Source organism: Trichoderma camerunense, assembly GCF_050948025.1.
Source record: "Trichoderma camerunense strain CBS 138272 chromosome Unknown V8C40scaffold_13, whole genome shotgun sequence".
NCBI classification, from domain to species: Eukaryota; Fungi; Ascomycota; class Sordariomycetes; order Hypocreales; family Hypocreaceae; genus Trichoderma; species Trichoderma camerunense.
The window spans coordinates 127,665-145,593 of record NW_028145357.1 but is presented as its reverse complement, the minus strand read 5'-3'; the positions used below and the strand labels follow the sequence as shown (position 1 = coordinate 145,593).

The 17,929-nt window shown below is 49.9% G+C and overlaps 5 protein-coding genes across 5 annotated transcripts; 1 reads left to right on the top strand and 4 right to left on the bottom strand.

The window, feature by feature from the left end:
- Window positions 1-72: 72 nt before the first annotated feature.
- Window positions 73-1,929, bottom strand: V8C40DRAFT_275868 (Alpha/Beta hydrolase protein; the record flags this gene model as incomplete). The annotated part of the gene is made up of 3 exons (XM_083220766.1): window positions 73-1,410; window positions 1,476-1,657; window positions 1,719-1,929. The coding sequence occupies 3 exons, from the start codon at window positions 1,927-1,929 to the stop codon at window positions 73-75; spliced, it is 1,731 nt and encodes a 576-aa protein (XP_083071075.1).
- Window positions 1,930-3,076: 1,147 nt separating this feature from the next.
- Window positions 3,077-4,040, bottom strand: V8C40DRAFT_280613 (UbiA family prenyltransferase; the record flags this gene model as incomplete). The annotated part of the gene is made up of 1 exon (XM_083221423.1): window positions 3,077-4,040. The coding sequence occupies one exon, from the start codon at window positions 4,038-4,040 to the stop codon at window positions 3,081-3,083; it is 960 nt and encodes a 319-aa protein (XP_083071074.1). The 3' UTR covers window positions 3,077-3,080.
- A 1,914-nt stretch (window positions 4,041-5,954) lies between these two features.
- V8C40DRAFT_51621 (uncharacterized protein) lies at window positions 5,955-6,544 on the bottom strand. Its single transcript, XM_083223061.1, has one exon. The coding sequence runs from the start codon at window positions 6,392-6,394 to the stop codon at window positions 6,005-6,007; it is 390 nt and encodes a 129-aa protein (XP_083071073.1). The 5' UTR covers window positions 6,395-6,544; the 3' UTR covers window positions 5,955-6,004.
- Window positions 6,545-8,565: 2,021 nt separating this feature from the next.
- V8C40DRAFT_250003 (chromatin-remodeling ATPase INO80) lies at window positions 8,566-14,313 on the top strand. Its single transcript, XM_083216873.1, has 3 exons — window positions 8,566-9,099; window positions 9,368-13,715; window positions 13,791-14,313. Exons 1-3 carry the CDS (start codon window positions 8,980-8,982, stop codon window positions 13,952-13,954), a joined length of 4,632 nt encoding a protein of 1,543 aa, XP_083071072.1. The 5' UTR covers window positions 8,566-8,979; the 3' UTR covers window positions 13,955-14,313.
- A 401-nt stretch (window positions 14,314-14,714) lies between these two features.
- V8C40DRAFT_280611 (uncharacterized protein) lies at window positions 14,715-15,949 on the bottom strand (the record flags this gene model as incomplete). The annotated part of the gene is made up of 4 exons (XM_083221422.1): window positions 14,715-15,166; window positions 15,244-15,423; window positions 15,478-15,675; window positions 15,761-15,949. The coding sequence occupies 4 exons, from the start codon at window positions 15,947-15,949 to the stop codon at window positions 14,990-14,992; spliced, it is 744 nt and encodes a 247-aa protein (XP_083071071.1). The 3' UTR covers window positions 14,715-14,989.
- Window positions 15,950-17,929: the final 1,980 nt, after the last annotated feature.

Sequence of the window (17,929 nt, the reverse complement as noted above, 5' to 3'; positions counted from 1 at the left end):
CATCTCCATCATCTATTGACCCTCCAACTCATACAGCTCTAGTCCCTCCCCCAATCTTCTCCCTCTGCTAATCTAACCCTCCAACGGCTTTGTCGACCCCCTACCTTCCGGGATGTGCACAATTCCCATCCCCAGAGGCTCCTCAAGCTGCGTAATGTTCCTCAGCTCCGGCAACGTAAACGGCTCGGTGCGGCTCATACTGTCGACCCTCCCCAACAGCTTCTCCAAATGCCGAAGCGAGGCAGCAGGAGCATATCCCGGCCCTTGATGTCCTGCCAACTGCGTCACCACAAAAGTGAATCCTCGCTCCTCGTGCACTGTCCCCAGGACACCCGACCCAGCTGGCATATCGCCAGCGTAATACTCGGGCGGATCTTGAGTGGGATCGTAGCCGTAAAGGGGAACATAAAAAGGATCTTTGGGCTTGCACTGAAAGCCCATCTCCCCGCCCCATGTCATGTTTTGGATGCCCAAGAGGACACCATCCATGGTAATGATCCAGTCAGCACCGCCATGGGCGAAGATGACATTTTGCGTTGTTTCAATGACTCGTGGGAGTTGCTTCTGGCCTGATGGCAAAGATCCGTCTGTGTTATTGTAAGTGTTGAAGACAGGTGCAGAGCATGATTGCCAAGGGGTCGAAGCGGGAGCATGTATGGCGGTTTTCACGTCTGTACGGTTGAAATAGGGATCGTCGTCGATAGGGGTATAGACCGTAGGGCAATGGTCAAGGATATTGAACTCGTTAAAACAGGGGTTTGCCATGAAAGCCGCTTTCAGGACCGTATCTCTTAACGTTCCGACACAAGTTTCGTTGGCAATGGACGTAACGTTAGGCAGCATGTTCGTTACAAGGTCAATGGTAGGTTGCTTGCCTGATGGAGGAAACGTAAGATACCTATCATAGAATTCGGTGAAACCACACTCGTCGGAAATTTGACGGGCAAGAGACAACGTATTGTCATCGAGAGCAAACTCATATGCGTGGCGAGAGATGTAGGGCAGAATCGGGAGGTTGTATTGGACAGTTTTGCCAGTTATAGCTCCGTCGTAAATTATCAGGCCTGCCAGATTGTAATGATCCGTGTCGTTGGAGTCAATGAAGTGGCTTGAGATGTATGGACCGTAGAAGCCGCCATACGACTCCGCCGCGATGTAGACACGCCAGCCATGCAAGCCAAAAACGTCGACAAAATTGCGCCAGAAACCCATGAATTGAACAGCCAGTTCGTCTTCATTGGTGATGCTGGGTTCACCCTTGGAAAAGCCCGTGCCGATGGGTTGCTCGATCCAGACGACGTTTGTGAGAAGGTGCCAGCTCCATGGATTGCGCTTCGGCTTCAAGGTTCCAGGTTGCCAGGAAAAGGGCCCGTTTTCCTGGAGCAAGGCGACGAGAGACGAGCAGCCGGGCTGTTTGTTTGGGCTCGGTCAGCAAATAGGAATCAGGGGTAGGAGATACTTTGAGTTGAACATACACCGCCGGTGAGCCAGATGACGATTTCCTTATCATCCTTGTGCTCTTCATTGACGGTTGGGAAGAACCAAAAGAACATGTTGTCCTTTTCATCGGTCTTGTTGCTGATTGGCAAAAGGCCCGCGTACGACTCGCCTACATCGAAATCGACTTCTGGGATTCCAGTGCCATTGACGGCAAACTCTGTGCAAATATCAGCGTAAGACCAGGAAAAGACGCCACTGGATCACAAGTCGGGACGTACTTTCGGTGACAGAGTTGAGGTATCGCGACGTTGGCTCTGGTTTGCAGGTGTCAGCAGTGGAGTTTCTGCCGATGAGAAGTTTGGATTTCGTGTAGTTCGCAGGATAATGGTCAAAGGTTTCGACGAGATTCTTAGCGGTGTTGGGTCTGGGTGGCCCAGCAAAGATGCTGTGGACAGCAGGCAACAGGGATAGCACCCAGTGAAGTCTCATTGTGAGGGATGTGGAGTATACAGATGGCAGTGAACAGGATGCTTGTGCAGGGTGAATCTTGGAGAAAGTTTTTGAATCCAAAAGTCGGCTTCGCTGTGCGTCTTATACAAAGCAGAGTGCTAATGCTTTTTGTAACTACATGTAGGTATATACAAGCCAAGAACATTGAAATGTCTACATCACGTACATATTCGCATTAGCCAATCCTACCAGCTAGGCGTCATGTTGAATTGTTTGCAAGTATGTATCCGTGTTGTTAGTCTCCGTATTAGTTTCCGTCTTCTCAATTTCGCTCAGGCATCGGTAAGGCCGAGTGATAGTATCGTATTTGTATGCGGGCGCCCTTCGTGTTTGCCCAAGTAAAGCTTTGATCAATAACCATCCATCAATAAGATTGATGGAACAAATTCAGCCGCACAATACAAGGTTTCATATTGTTTGCGTATACCCAGCTTAAGCAGCCATTCAATGTGATGCCAGTAGCCGATATTGACAGAAGGATTCTGTAAAGGCGCCATCTTCGCTTTATTTTAGTAAAACAATGGGATTCGTATTCAAAAGGATTCGTCGTTTCCCGAGTCGGAAATGAAATGGCGGATACATGCATGGTAGGATCTTTTGTTGCGGTCAAAGCTGAAGGGCCGTGTACAAGTGGCTTGATAGGTACGAGTTTACCAATCAAGACCAAACAATGAGAAGCATCAAGGCATTGTTAATATAACAGTAGATTCATGTATCTATATGTGACGAACTGCGTCCTACAAGTATTATAGGGTTAGCTTTTCCCAAGGGATAAACCTCTAGGTTCTAAAGTATATGTTGGCGGCGCGATCAGGTCGGTAACGGGCAATCTTATCACCAGCTAGTAATAGGAATAAGAATAGATGTCTGGGTTCCGATCTGATTGTATCGTAAACGCTGTGTTGATAACAACTGGCTATCTAAGTATTCTAATGAGTGACATGAAGTGAACTCATATATCCAGTCGTGTATTCTGGATCATTTGGAAAGCTGGCTTTCCTAGCTTTCCTGTTCCTTGCATGCGACAGCCCTGATTGGTCTATCGGTCCATACAACGGCCTTCCCTGTAGGCCCATTGTCGCGACCATAAGAACCAAGTCGTGACACTATAGCGTGATAATCATCGCCCATCAAACCAGCCGTTTCTCCATTAGAGACAAACATAACAGAATCGCCAATACCGCGCCGTAATAATAGAGGCGATAAGTCTTTTTATCCATTGCGGGCCCGTCAGATGCGTAGATCCTATAAGCGAGAACATTAGATAATAACTGTTGCAGAATGCACAGCGGCAAAATCGCGATATCTTTGTCCATTACTGTATATCCAATATAGCAAAGACATGTGCCAAAGGCGAGAACAAAGAGAGAGGTGCCTGCTCGAAGAACTTTTATGCCTCGGTCAGAAAGCAACATGGGAAGAGTTTTTCTCTCGCTTTTTCGGTCACCCTCAAGGTCGTGAAATTCTTGGATATGTATTGTGCCCATGAGCCAGGCAAAGATGATACAGTCCATGGTGAAACTGATGTTCCAAGCTTCCACATCCCTTGCCAGGACCGAGTTCAAGATCCGCCCCAGGATGCAGTATGAGAAGGAAGCAAAGTAGCTGCGCATGAACCAGCCAAACCACTTGGGCCATACATAGCATACTGTTATCAAGGCCTCCCAATGCAAAAGATGCATCGTTGGCCAAACGCCGAACAGACTGTACAGAGTGACAGGCCCCAATACCCACGTTAACACCCAGCGGGTCTTGGCTTGTTCAATGGTCATTAAACCAGCAGGAATAGGACGATCTGGCTTGTTTATGTAGTCTTCGTCTGGAGACGACGTTTGGTTGGCAATGTCAAAGATATAGTTACAAAGAAGCCCCAGCATGGCTGTTTCTGTGAGTAACGGGAGCATTTCGGCCAGTGGCAAGGTTGTTCTGATGACTCTAGACAGAAGTCCACCCATGAAAACGAACAGAAACCCAGTTGCATTCGAATTTAAAAGTCGAATGGTTATATCCAACTCTCGGAGCACAGCATGCCAAAAAGATAAGGATAGAGTCCCAGTGAACGACTCAAATCGTGGGGTTTTCTTCGCCATTTTGACTAAAGAGATATGAAAAGGGAGAAAGCAGGAATCTGACTCAACTTGCAGACTGTAGCAAGGTAAAGTACTCAATAACATTGTTTGAATGCTCCGATCTGAATAATTTTCTGTATATCACTTGTTTATATATCTATTTTGTATCTACTTATCTTTGACGTCGACAGCCTTGTTTCTTGCTCATATTCGGGCCTTTTTGGGTTCTTTTGATGCTGCTCCCTCCATATACAGCTGTGAAGACGTCAATACTATCCACCGAGACACCGAAAAGTAACCAAACATTGGAGCTTTGATTCGGATTACCGGAGTCGATAATGCGATTATTGCAGCGTGCATAGGTTCTTTTGCTGATACGTTTCAAATTATTTGTAATCGTAGCCTTCTTTTGTTATCGCAACCTTGCTTATGGTATTACAACCTTGAACTTTGAACCTTGAACAGGTTTTTTTTTTCTAGGCCCCGCTGATATTACAACCCAATATATCTCTATTGGTGGAATATCTGACTGCATTCAGCTCTGTATGAAAGAAGAACTATCTAGGATGTGGTCATGTTTGGTGGTATCATGACATCGCGAATGGGCAACAGGCGCAATAGATGGTTAGGATTTGCTGGCAATGGAGGTGCATGTGACACAGCCATAGAGCACATCTTTACTAATCCTCTCGGATCTACTGATCTCATCGGTGTATATGCAGATACATGTTAATATTCTGCTTGAGGGAATTAAAAGATTCTCTGTAAAGTCGTGTGGGTGACGCCCTGTTGGGTGTGCCCATTCCACTCCGCTGATCTCAAGGTCAAGCACAATTTTCCTTGACCCCTCGGTCAACCCGAAACTCCTGAGCACATTTTCCAGTATAGCTTGAGCGGTACCTACATGTCGAAGTTGTCATGTAGCGAAGTATCACCATCCAACAGCGGCATGCCAGGCACCAGACTCCTAGTACATGCAGACAAGGCCCCAGATCTATCCATAATGCCATACGACGAAGAAATGCAAGCTTCAACGAGCACTCTACACATATATCTGAGCCCCTCTTAGGATATCCATGTCTATGTTATTTCTATGCTATCCCAAAGATGTTTACGTGAATCAACGGATGCTTATTGCCATCATCTGTAGGTGCATCTTGATCCACCACGGCAAGACTTGTAGTAGTAGTAGTAGTAGTAGTAGTAGTAATAGTAGCAGAAATCAGCCAATTACTGATCACAGATGAATAAACGAGCAATGCATCATGAACCGGGACCCCAATTATCCAATAGCTCCGGGTGCAGTGACACGTTACGGCTGTCTTTCAATGAAGCAAAGAACATGAATTTGCAGCTCTTGTCGAAGATTATGCGCTAGCTAAGGCTGTTAAGGGACTGTTAGTGATGTCAGCTTTTTCAGTGCCACTCTTCCAGGATAAGTGTAGCTGGAGCTAACAGGTCTTTAACAGCAGATGATCTCTAAAGTTAGAGCCTCAATGCCTACTACTACCTAGTACCTTGCAACATTACCCTGTACATGTAGCTAATAAATTGGTTGCAAAGGGGATAAATATTTGTGCCGGTCGGTCGGTTTGAAGAATGAAATAGTTACATATGGTTTTTTTCCCTTTTCGAGTAAATAGCTATTTCTTATATTTATTGGAGGTTTTCTTCATTGCTTCCTTTACTTATCTCATAAACTGAAGAAGCCAATCGTGGAAAGTACCGATTTTGGATTGCGGAATACTACGAAGTACAAGTGATTAGATAGGCCGTATGACGTAAAATACCTCTCTAAGCCAATCAAGGCACATACACAGTGTCGTATACGTAGACACTGTCTTCTTGGCACGGAGCTTAGAAAACAAGCCGGGCTGAAGAAAGACGCTATCGCCGAACGGTCCGAGTCTCAGTGAATGAACCAAGAAGGCGGAGAGGAAACGAAAAAAAAAATTGAGACTTTGTGTGACTTGCATCACGTATGTCTACTTCTTCACAGTTTTTTCCCCCAGGAGAGGAATAGGAAGGATTTGTATGGCTGCAGGGTAGAGAGCTAGATAGGTGGTTCTATTGTCTATTACTCTGTGGTGTTTTGCGCGCTGTGACAGAATGCCCTTTGGTGGTAGCACGCCTGGGTTGCTTATCTCGTCACATTGAGGCTCTGGAAGCATCTCATCTCCCTGCCAAGAGACGAGGCAATCAGTCAGATTGCAAAGAAGAGTAGCGCGTGCTGCAAGGCGTGAGACTAGCGGGTTGGAGTATGTATGGGGAATCGGCAGGGCCCCTGTGGTGATGCAGAATGCAGGAGAAACAGCAAAACAAGGACGACCGGAATTGGAATTAGTATGGAGATGACATGGATTGCTGAAGTACATAATGGTGTCGTGGCGGCTCTACATCTTTCGGATACTAGAGAGGAAGATGAGGGTGAGGATGAGAGAGAAGATACAGACGAGGACAAGGATGAAGATGGTGAGATGCAATCAATGGTTTCGGATTCATCACATCTTTAATCCCGTGGCTTACGAGTATACCGTAGCCAGGGGACACAGCCCACAGCTTGTCGTTGCTGCATCTGGGCTGCATGATTGGCTGAGACGGCGCAGCTGGCGATGCATCGTGGGCTTGGAACGTGAATGAAATCCCTTCATGGCGATGAGACGTGAGGCGGCTAAATGCCAGTTTGTTGGACTGACACACACCGTGCTTCCACCAGCCCAGCTAACCGTGTCCAAATAATCCAATCCAATCCAGCCAGAAGACGAATCATCACCTACAGTACAAAGTTCTGGTCTGGTGGCTTTTCCCTCTTCTCCAGTGGCGCTGCTCGAGCCAATCTCCCCAAGAGCAACAAGTGGAGGTCAGCTAGCAATACTACTAGCTAGGCCCGCAACTTGTGCCGTAATCTGTATGTGCTCGGGAGCTGCATGCGCGCCAGAGGGAAAAAGGATGGAAGGGGAAGGGAAGAAAAAAAATGCTTTGTAGATCCGGATCTCCAGAACGGCCCAGGGCGGACAGGCCGGCTCCAGACTCGGTTGAGCCAACGCATCAGTCAGTCCACCATCACCACGGGTCTCGTCTCGCCTTGCCTTGCGACTCCGCCTGGCTGGTCCCTCCCTTTCCGTAGCTGTGATTTTCCATCTTGCTTCTGCCATCTCTGCGCCCCGTGTGTTGTTGTTGCTGCTGTTGTTGTGGTGCAGCCCAACTTGAAGCCATCGCCAGCAGCCTCGTGGACGAGCATCAGCCTTTGTGACTGTGACGAGACCATTGACTACTGGCTTTGGCCGATAAGCCAACATTGGCGCAACTACTTTTCTTTTAAATAATACTCGAGTATATTCCTGCTCGTCTGCAAAGCAGCAAATAAGCGAAAAGCAAAGCAAATCAAGGCAAAAAAAAAAAAAAGCACTCGCGCTGTGGCAGCTTCCAGTCCAGTCCAGCCCAGACTCTGCGCAGGCCTTCGTCATCGCCATCATATCATTCTTTAGCGAGGCTTTTCCTGCCAGCCCAGCCCAGCTCTAGCCGACTTTGTCATCCACCCATCAAATCCCATCCCATCCCATCCAACGCGACTCTTGCACTCCTCCTTCTAGTTCTCACCATTCCCTCGCCTGCTTGCCATTGCCGACTGATGCCCCGTGGCCGCGAGCGCGTGTAAAACACACAGACACATGGGCTCGAGTGTCTCGGACGAGTACTAGATTTCTCCTGCCTCTCTACCCTACTCTACTCTACTTGTCTACTCTACCTTACTCTTGACTGCAAATCCCGGCCGGCCATCCCTTCACCTTCAGCCTTGTCCACCATGGACTCGAGCTTCCGATCGACGGTGATGCACCGGCGCGGCGACGACGAGCGAGATCGAGACAGAGACAGAGACAGAGATCGGGAACGAGACCGTGACCGTGAGCGAGAACGAGAGCGGGAGATGGACAGAGATCGCAACCAGCGCGACGTGATGAACCCCAGCTCGCGGCACTCCACCTTCAGCCTGCGGTCTCCCTCGACGCACACGCAGGCCGAGTTCCATCCGCCTCTGCCCTACGCATCCAGCGACGCAAACCCGCATCACCAATCGCCGCCGCGCCATAGCCAGAACCACAGCCCATACATGCCGTCGTCGACGCCGGCGTCCTCGGCTTCTGCGCACCCGCTGCCGCCTGTGCTGGCGCCGTCGCCCGGCCATCACCAGCTTCAGCAGCATCAACAGCAGCCGCATCAGCAGGGCCCCTCTGCCTCGCCGCTGCACCCGCCGGGCGCCTACTATCCTCCTCCGCCTCGTGCCGTCTCGTCAGTGCCAGTGTCAGTGCCCATCGCGGCATCACCTCGATCGTCCTCAGCCTCAGCCTCAGCCTCAGCCTCGGCCGCCTCTGACCTTCATCCCGGCGGCAGAGTCTACGATCCAACAACCGACACGACCAAGGAGCGCCCCATCGCCGCCTCGAGGCAACACGCGCCCCAAGTGGCCACGCCAAAGGTAAGCACCTCAACCTTCTAAAAGTCCACTTTCGCTTTTTGGCCTTAAGCCCACGCGCATGCGCCTTTTGCTTTGTTCAATTGAGCCGTACCCTTTTTTTCCTCTTCCACCAACGTCGATGCAATCATCTCTCCTCACCACCACCCTCCCCCCCCCGAAAAAAAAAATCGTCAACCCCAAATTCACCAACCCTTGCCATGCCGACACCATCGCCATCCCTGATTTCTCAACGCGTCTTCTAACGTGATTTTCCTCTCTCTCTTCCCTCTCCTATAGCCGTACCACTCCCGCGAGCCATACCAGTACCCGCAGCCAATTGACCAGCAACACCAGTCGTCTTACCGCAACGGTGACAATTATTCATCGCCTCGCGCCAGGGCTTCGTCCTTCAACCGCCGGCCGACTAGCCCGCTCTCGCTCTCGCACTCCCACCCAGCCCTCGCAACGACCGGCTCCCACAGTCCGCCCAGCCGTCACTCGCACATGACTTCACCAGTCTCGAGGCATGCGCCTGCCGCGACGCATTCTGCAACAAACGGCACCTCCCTGCCGCCCATGATGAAGACTGAACTGGCAGCCCCGTCACCGCCGAAGCCGGCTTCTGTAAGTACAAACTCTTTTTCTCCCCAAAGCAAGAAGAGGAAAAAGACACACACATACGCACGCACGCATGCACACAGATCCTGCCGGATCCTGTACAATTCGGCCACACTCGTTTGTTTGACTTGTTTTATTTCCCTCTCTTTTCACTATCAATACCCTATCGCCATTTTTGCCTCTTCTCCATCACGCCTTCTTTTCCCGTCAAACAACTCAATGATCGATTGATCACCATTCGGTAATAACTCGTCGTGCTAACGGTGCATCTCAGAGCCGAGCTGCCGACCCAATGTCCTTTTCCAACATCCTCTCCAACTCCGAGCCCGCTCCCAAGCCCGCGGCCAAAGAGCCATCACCCAAGAAAGAGCCTACGCTGGCGCCCCCCGTGTTTGAGGTCCGAGAGCCCGACAACGACGGCGATACCGAGATGGAGAAGGAGGTTGATACCGAGCCTGAACCTGCCCCAGTCAAGAGACCCGAAATCGTCATCAAGAAGAAGACCGCCAAGAAACCCACCAAGGGCCGTGCATCCGAGATTAGAGGAGACGATGGCTCCAAAAAGAATCGTCGCGCGTCCATCAAGAAGGAGTCTCCCACTCCTCGAGCACCGTCAAAGCGACAAGCCAACGGCCAGCCCAAACAGAAGACGTGGTCAAGCGAAATGGAAAGGTCAATTCAGAATCATGAGGCACTGCTTGACAAGCAGGCCGAGTCTCTGGATGAGACAGAGTTTAGCGATCGAGCTTACAAAGAGGGAGCTTTCAAACGCCAGCGCACTATGGCTGATCTCGACTCTGACAGAGCCTATGCCCGACGCGAACAGTTTGTCAAAACCACTGGAAAGAGGCTGGCCGAGCACTCGGATCTAGGAAAACGCCGATACGACGATGTCTTTTACGACGAGGCCCTCCACGAAGTCCGCGAACAAGAACTCTTTGCCGAAAAGGAGCGTAAAAAGGACATGCAGCGAAAGCGACGACGTGAAAAGTCAATGGCCGTCACCATTGAACAGAAGGAGGCCGCCCTCGCCAGAGCCGAAGCTGCTGAAGATGAGGAAGAGCGCCAGAAACATTTGCGTGATGCCGAGAGGGCCAACAAGAAGGCCCAGCAAACGAAACTCATTCTACAAAAGGGCATCAAGGGCCCTGCCCGCAACGTTGAGCTCAACCTTGAAGGTGGCACCATGTCTAGCTTCCTGGCATCCGATGCTGAGACCCCTAAGAAGGGCAAGGGCCGCGGAGGAACACGGCCTAAAAAATCCAAGGAACAGAAGCAAGCCGAGAAGGATTCTGCAGAGGCTGCCCAGGCCGCTCTGGATGCTGGTGAAGAGCTGCCGCCCAAAGAAGAGGGCCGAGTTCGCATCAAGATCAAGGGCAAGTCCAAGGGCGACGGGGAAAAGGCTACCAAGGAAAAGGAATCTACCAAGGACAAGGAAAAGGTCGATGACGTGCCGGATCTCGAAAAGAAATTCATCTCCAAGGGCTACAACCAAATTTACGATCAGATTTGGCGTGACATGGCCCGCAAAGACGTCAGCAAGACGTTCAAGCTCGCCGTCGACTCTTATGCTACCAGAGGTTCCAATCTCAAGAAGACGGCCATTCTGGCTTCCAAAGAGGCCAAGCGCTGGCAGCTACGCACGAACAAGGGCACCAAGGACCTGCAGGCCCGTGCAAAGCGTGTCATGCGTGACATGATGGGCTTCTGGAAGCGCAACGAGCGTGAAGAGCGTGACCTGCGCAAGGCTGCCGAGAAGCAGGAGATTGAGAATGCTCGAAAGGAAGAAGCCGACCGCGAAGCCGCTCGCCAGAAGAGGAAGCTCAACTTCCTCATCTCTCAGACCGAACTGTACTCGCACTTTATCGGCAAGAAGATCAAGACGGACGAAGTCGAGCGCAGCACGGATAACCCCGACATTGCCCCCGATGCGCGGCGGATTTCCGAGAACAAGCTGTCCATACAAGAGCCCACCGGGCCCTTGGGCTCCAAGGTTACCGACTTTGAAAACCTCGACTTTGATAATGAAGACGAGTCTGTTCTGCAGGCGGCTGCCATGGCCAATGCTCAGAATGCCATTGCCGAAGCTCAGAAGAAGGCGCGCGACTTCAACAACAAGGGCCTGGACATGGACGACGAAGGCGAGATGAACTTTCAAAACCCAACCGGTCTCGGCGACGTCGAGATCGAGCAGCCCAAGCTCATCAACGCCCAGCTCAAAGAGTACCAGCTCAAGGGTCTCAACTGGCTCGTCAACCTTTACGAACAAGGCATCAACGGTATCCTGGCAGACGAAATGGGTCTCGGCAAGACTGTCCAGTCCATCTCCGTCATGGCCTACCTGGCCGAAAAGCACGACATTTGGGGTCCGTTTTTGGTGGTGGCGCCCGCTTCTACACTGCACAATTGGCAGCAGGAAATTGCAAAGTTCGTTCCCGAGTTCAAGATTCTCCCGTACTGGGGAAGCGCTGGCGACCGAAAAGTGCTGCGAAAGTTCTGGGACCGGAAACACACCACCTACCGAAAGGATGCGCCCTTCCACGTCTGTGTCACCTCATACCAGCTTGTCGTGTCCGACGTGGCCTACTTCCAGAAAATGCGATGGCAGTACATGATCCTCGACGAGGCCCAAGCCATCAAGAGCTCGTCTAGTTCTCGTTGGAAGTGCTTGCTCGGCTTCCACTGCCGAAACCGCCTGTTGCTTACCGGTACACCTATCCAGAACAACATGCAGGAGCTGTGGGCCTTGCTGCATTTCATCATGCCGTCGCTCTTTGACTCCCATGACGAATTCAGTGAATGGTTCTCCAAGGACATTGAATCTCACGCTCAGAGTAACACGAAACTGAACGAGGACCAGCTCAAGCGTCTTCACATGATTCTGAAGCCGTTTATGCTTCGTCGTGTCAAGAAGCATGTGCAAAAGGAACTTGGCGACAAGATTGAAATGGACGTCTTCTGTAACCTCACCTACAGACAGCGGGCCTACTACAGCAACCTGCGTAACCAGATCAACATTATGGACCTCGTTGAAAAGGCTACCATGGGCGACGACCAGGACTCGGGTACTTTGATGAACTTGGTCATGCAATTCAGAAAGGTCTGCAACCACCCAGACCTGTTTGAACGCGCAGAAGTGACCGCCCCCTATTCCTTTGGATACTTTGCCGAGACCGCCTCGTTTGTTAGAGAGGGTAGCACTGTCTCCGTGGGATACTCCAGCAGGAGCTTGGTAGACTACGAGCTACCGGCTCTCGTCTGGACGGAAGGCGGCCGACTTGACAAGGCTGGGCATGATAACCAGACGGCCGGCTGGCGCAACAAGGCTTTGAACCACATGATGAACATCTGGACGCCGGAGAATGTCAAAGCCAGTGCTGGTGACGACAAAGCCTTCTCGTGGCTACGCTTTGCTGATGCGTCAGCTGGTGACGTCTACAAGGCCACACACAGCGATTTATTTGACCGTGCTGTGGGAGAGCTTAAGAAGCGTGATAGACTGGGTCCCATGAGCATCGCATATGATGAGGAAGATGAGAACTTTACGCCTGCTCATTGCCTGTTGAAAATTCGAGAGCGCCGCAATTGGCAGCCTCTGGCAGAAATTACCAACGAGGGCATTCTCAGCAGCCTGATGAATGTTGCCAAGGTAGCCTACCGAGACTCTGGCCTTGGCCGGCTGGAACCGGCAGCAAGACCTCGCGCGTCGGCTCCGCCCGTCCAAGTGTTCTGCAACAACCCCGGCGCCGTCGCCGAGCGCCAGAATGTCATGTTCAATACTCACATTCGCAAGACGCTTTATGGACCTACGATATACGACGAGCGTGCTCTGGTTGAGAAGAAGGTGCCGATGGAACTGTACCCCATCAACAAGATTTTCCCCAAGCCGGACCACGATAAGAAGCGGTTCACCAACATTGCGGTTCCTTCCATGCAGCGCTTTGTCACCGACAGCGGCAAGTTGGCCAAGCTGGACGAGCTTCTATTCAAGCTCAAGGCTGAAGGTCATCGTGTGTTGCTGTACTTCCAGATGACTCGCATGATCGACATGATGGAAGAATACCTCACTTTCCGCAACTACAAGTACTGCCGACTGGATGGTTCAACTAAATTGGAAGATCGTCGTGATACCGTACACGACTTCCAGACCCGCCCGGAGATTTTTATCTTCCTGTTGTCTACTCGTGCGGGTGGTCTTGGTATCAACCTCACGTCTGCGGACACTGTCATTTTCTACGACTCTGATTGGAATCCTACCATTGATTCTCAGGCCATGGACCGAGCACACAGACTGGGTCAGACCAGGCAGGTTACCGTCTACCGACTCATCACTCGCGGTACCATCGAAGAGCGTATTCGTAAGCGCGCTCTTCAGAAGGAAGAAGTCCAGCGAGTCGTTATCCAGGGTGGAGGCGCTAGCGTCGACTTCTCCGGCCGCCGTGCTCCAGAGAATCGCAACCGTGATATTGCCATGTGGCTGGCTGACGACGAGCAAGCCGAGATGATTGAGCGTCGTGAGAAGGAACTTCTTGAATCTGGAGAATACGAGAAGCAGAAGAAGAAGAGCGGCAAGCGGAAGAGGACAGATGCGCCCGCCAGCCTGGATGACATGTATCATGAAGGTAAGCAGACCGGCACATACTCTATCTGAAAAGGAAACGTGGAGCTCGGAGACTAATCTAATCCTACTTTTATAGGTGAGGGCAACTTTGACGATGGAAGCAAGCCTGGTGCATCTGGCACTGCTACCCCAGCCGAAAGCGAGCCAAAGGGCAAGAAGGGCAGAGGAAAAGGAATTGGCAAGCGGGCAAAGACGGCTAAGCAACGTCTCGCCATTGCCGATGGCATGATTGACACCTAACCGGAGCGGGTTCGACAAAAGACTCTTTCCCCCTTTTTGGGTCAAATCTGCATATAATGAGTGGCATTTGTGAAGCAAACAACCTCGCGGTTTGTATCAGTAATACTTGGTAGCTTTTCGTTTCTTATTCTTTCTGCTGTTTTGTTTTTCTTTTCTCTTTCAAGGATTGGTACTGGATGGAAACAGGGGAAACTTTTTTGGAGTGCATGGCGCAGAAACCTCCCAAAAAACAAACTTCTTCCCGGAAGGCTTGTTTTGCGAGGAGTGAAAATGAAAGCTTATTACACGAATAAGGGATTTGCTAGAGGGGAGGATTATAAAAAGCAACGGGGAGAGAGTTTGGGGGGGGAGGTTTAGTGATGAGATTGTGGGTTAGGGCAAATGTTTTGATGTATTACTACTAGTAGCTTGGTAACTAGAGAGGGGGGTTATCATATACGTGCATGGATGGACTTGGCCGTCTGGCTTAATGCTTGTTTTCTTTGCGTCTGTTTTTGGTGATGAGGTCTTTGTGTGGTGAGTGGTGGGCGATGAGTGATATTGGACTTTGAACAAGGACTCTCTGACGGGCTATACTGCTGTTGTGAATATGGTCAATATAAGTCAGGTCATAGAAGAGCATAGATGAGCCATGTCCTTTTAAGACAGAAGCTGTTGTCTCGCTACATGATACTGCTATAATATTGTCAATGTAAGTTAAGTCATAGGAGAGGAGAGATAATTCATTTCCCGTTGACACAAAATATATTGTCTCGCTAGGTTTTTTTTCTAAGTCGTAGACTCTTTTTATGGATGTGATGCTATTCCTTTCAACCCCCTCCCCTTTCATCCTCCCCTTTGCTCAGCCTTCCCTTTGCTAAGCCTTCCCTTTGATCTGATATATCTAGATATATCAGGCGCATCACATCATGGTCGTTGTCCTGTCAGATGAGCCACTCCTTGGATCATCCGTGAGGGCGTGCGTACACACACACTCAACGTCCCCTAGAAGGGCGCAACGGGTTGCCAGGACAAGACGTCGCCGAAAATGGCTCTTTACGTGAACTTCTGGAGGACGTCCTCGATGCAGCGGGCGAGGTTGCTGTAGCACTCGGCGACGGGCGTGCCCTTGTGCTTGCACGAGGCTACGTTACCGTAGCAGGCGGTGGTGGCTTCCGAGCCGTTGTCTCGGGCCACCTCAACAGAGCGCTTTTCAGTCTGGTTTGCCGTGCACTGCCAGTAGAGTTAGTTATCCTAAGGGGAAGAGCTTTTGGGCAATAGTGATTTAAAAAAGCATTGCTATATCTTACCTGCTCGTAAACTTCATTGCATTGAGAATGGCAGGGGCCCTTGAAAGCTCCTACGAATTCATCGAATTGAGAAACAGGGCAGCTGTGAGAGCAGTCCACGTAGGCAGTTAAGCAGTTATCCTCGTTGTTGTCGCGGGTTTCAACCTCCACGGCGCGGGCCTTGACAGGGGTTGTCCTGCACTGCAGTAAGGGTTAGTCATGTAAGAGAGATCTATACGGACTATTATAATTTACCTCGTCGAAGGCGTTATAGCATTCGGCAGCGCAAGAAGACGGAATAGAAGGATAGAACTGGAACAAGCGGCAGTGCGAGCCACAGCTGTTCAACTGGGCTGCGCACTCCTCCCATTTGCTATCACGGGTCTCAACCTCCACGGCGCGGGCTTCAACAGGGGCTTCGACGTCGAGGGATTCAGTTCGGTTTGACTTGCACTACAGTAGGGTTAGTCATGTAAGAGAGATTTATAAATAATATGTGAGGAAATAGGGATTAATAAAGGACTGTTATAATTTTTACCTCGCCAAAAGCCTTGTAGCATTCATCAGCGCAAGGAGACTGGATGGAAGGGTAGAACTGGAACAAGCGGCAGTGTGAGCCACAGCTGTTCAACTGGGCCGCGCACTCATCACGGGCCTCGACGGGTCCCCGGGACTGGGGAAGGGCAGCGGCCAGGGGGATGAGGGCGAGAAGAGCGGACAACTGCATCTTGAAAGATTGCTAACTGTTTTGTTATTGTTGTTGAGGATGGGAAGAGGAATAAGAATGTTGGAATGGAGGGAGGGAGAAGGGGGGGGATTTATAGGAAAGATGAGGATGAGGATTTTTGGGAAGCGGTAGGGCTGCTTTGGGGATTACGTGAATCGGAGTCTGTGATCGTTCTAGACAATCGGGGTCTGTGTTCGTTCTAGACGGGGAGAGACTGGGGAGGGATTGTATGGTGGTTTGAGCGTTTGTGGATCAGCGGAGTTGGTTGGGAGTGTTGTCGTCGTCAAGCGAGTCTACTGTATAGATGAGACTAGCTTCCTATGCTTTTAAAAGCTGAGATGTAGGTTGGAGATAAAGGTTTATGCAAGATTGACGAGATTGAGATTGCGGAGGAGTGGATCAGAGATGACAAGTCTCATTGTTTCAATTGTGAATTGCTCGTATTCAGATACGATATATAGATGGAATTCAATATTTGATAAGATTGTTGAGGATGAGATCTAGATGATTTTACCGCAGTTGTAAGCCTTAAGGGGCTGTGTAACTATATCCTGCGAGTTCTACGAAGAAGTTGTTAGACGAGCAATGGTTGTGTCAATTCTGCGAACAGTTTGTTGGGTGAGTCGTGGCTGTAAGTGCAGGCATTGTCTACTTGATCGGTATCTTTTTAGAGATGGCTTTTAGTTAAGTCTTTGTGCCATTGATTGTAAAGTCTCCATTAGTGTCTTTCTGAGTGATATCTGATGTAAAAAGAGGCAAATAGAACAGCTCGGCCGCACTGCTATTGTCCCTAGATATCGCCGTTACCAGAGCTCCTCTTCGGTCCTCCGCAACGACGAATTGAGCCACGTGTAGTGTACGACCCTCACTGGTGAAACTGCTAGCCCTATTCAAGTGGGTGCGTGAATGAGCTCGTCCGAAATCTTGCTATTATGCCTAAATGCATGGACCTGGCGCATTGACGATTTCTCGGCATCGATACGGGGTATGTTGTTTGGAACGCCGAAAGTGAATGTCGGCATCGCTGTGATTGGATCAACCCTCCCCCACATGGTTGATATACAAGTAGACGTCGGCCGGTCCTTGCAAACGCTTCGGAGACTTAGCCTACGATGCTAAGAGTTGTTTGCCTCTGCTGCCTAAGCTTCTGAGGCATTTTAATAAGTACTATTAGGGTGTGCTTTCTTTGCGAGAATTTATCGGAGAGAAGAGAATGATAGGGCGTTTCGGAAGAGTAAAGTATACGTGAAGAGTACTGTACATGCTGTACAGCACCTATTTGCTTGAATACGAGTTTGCTGTATCTGTGTAAGATTAGTAGGTAGGTAGAATTATGTAACCGGAATAAGTGTCTGGGATCACTGTACTGCAGAGAAAGTCTATTTAATCAATTGTCTTTCTAAATATAAGTTTTCGGGATGCAATAGATCCGAAATAAGCGTCCGGGTTGCTTAAAGCTGAATCTCTGACTACCTACATAGTTCTAGTCCATTTTTTGCTGGATTCCCCTTCTGGCTTCAGTTCTGCTTACTTAAAGCTACGAGATAATACAGGGGACCATCACTGCCTAGCTTCATCCTAACTCTCCTGCTAACATAAACCTACCCTGTACTAGTTTATCCCTTGGGAACAATCAAGCGCATCACATACCGAACAACTGAAAGGCACCTATCTACCTAGCCCTTTATATCGCTTATAAGGACAAATATGGAGAGAACAATTGGATAAAGGTCCTGAATGAATCATTCGGTGCCCGCACCATAACAGATTTGTTGGCTGATTGCTCTGCGATTTATTGTCACATCATAATTCTCGTCAAATCTACTAAATCCTTCGTATTGATCGGACTGCGTTTACAAACTAGGACTAACTACAGCGAGAAGGATTTAGCAATGTTAAAATCCCTAACGCCTACAAACCCTTCTCCCTAAATCCTTCTGCCTGAATCCTTCTTCCTACGGCTTTGCGTTGGGGCTATGA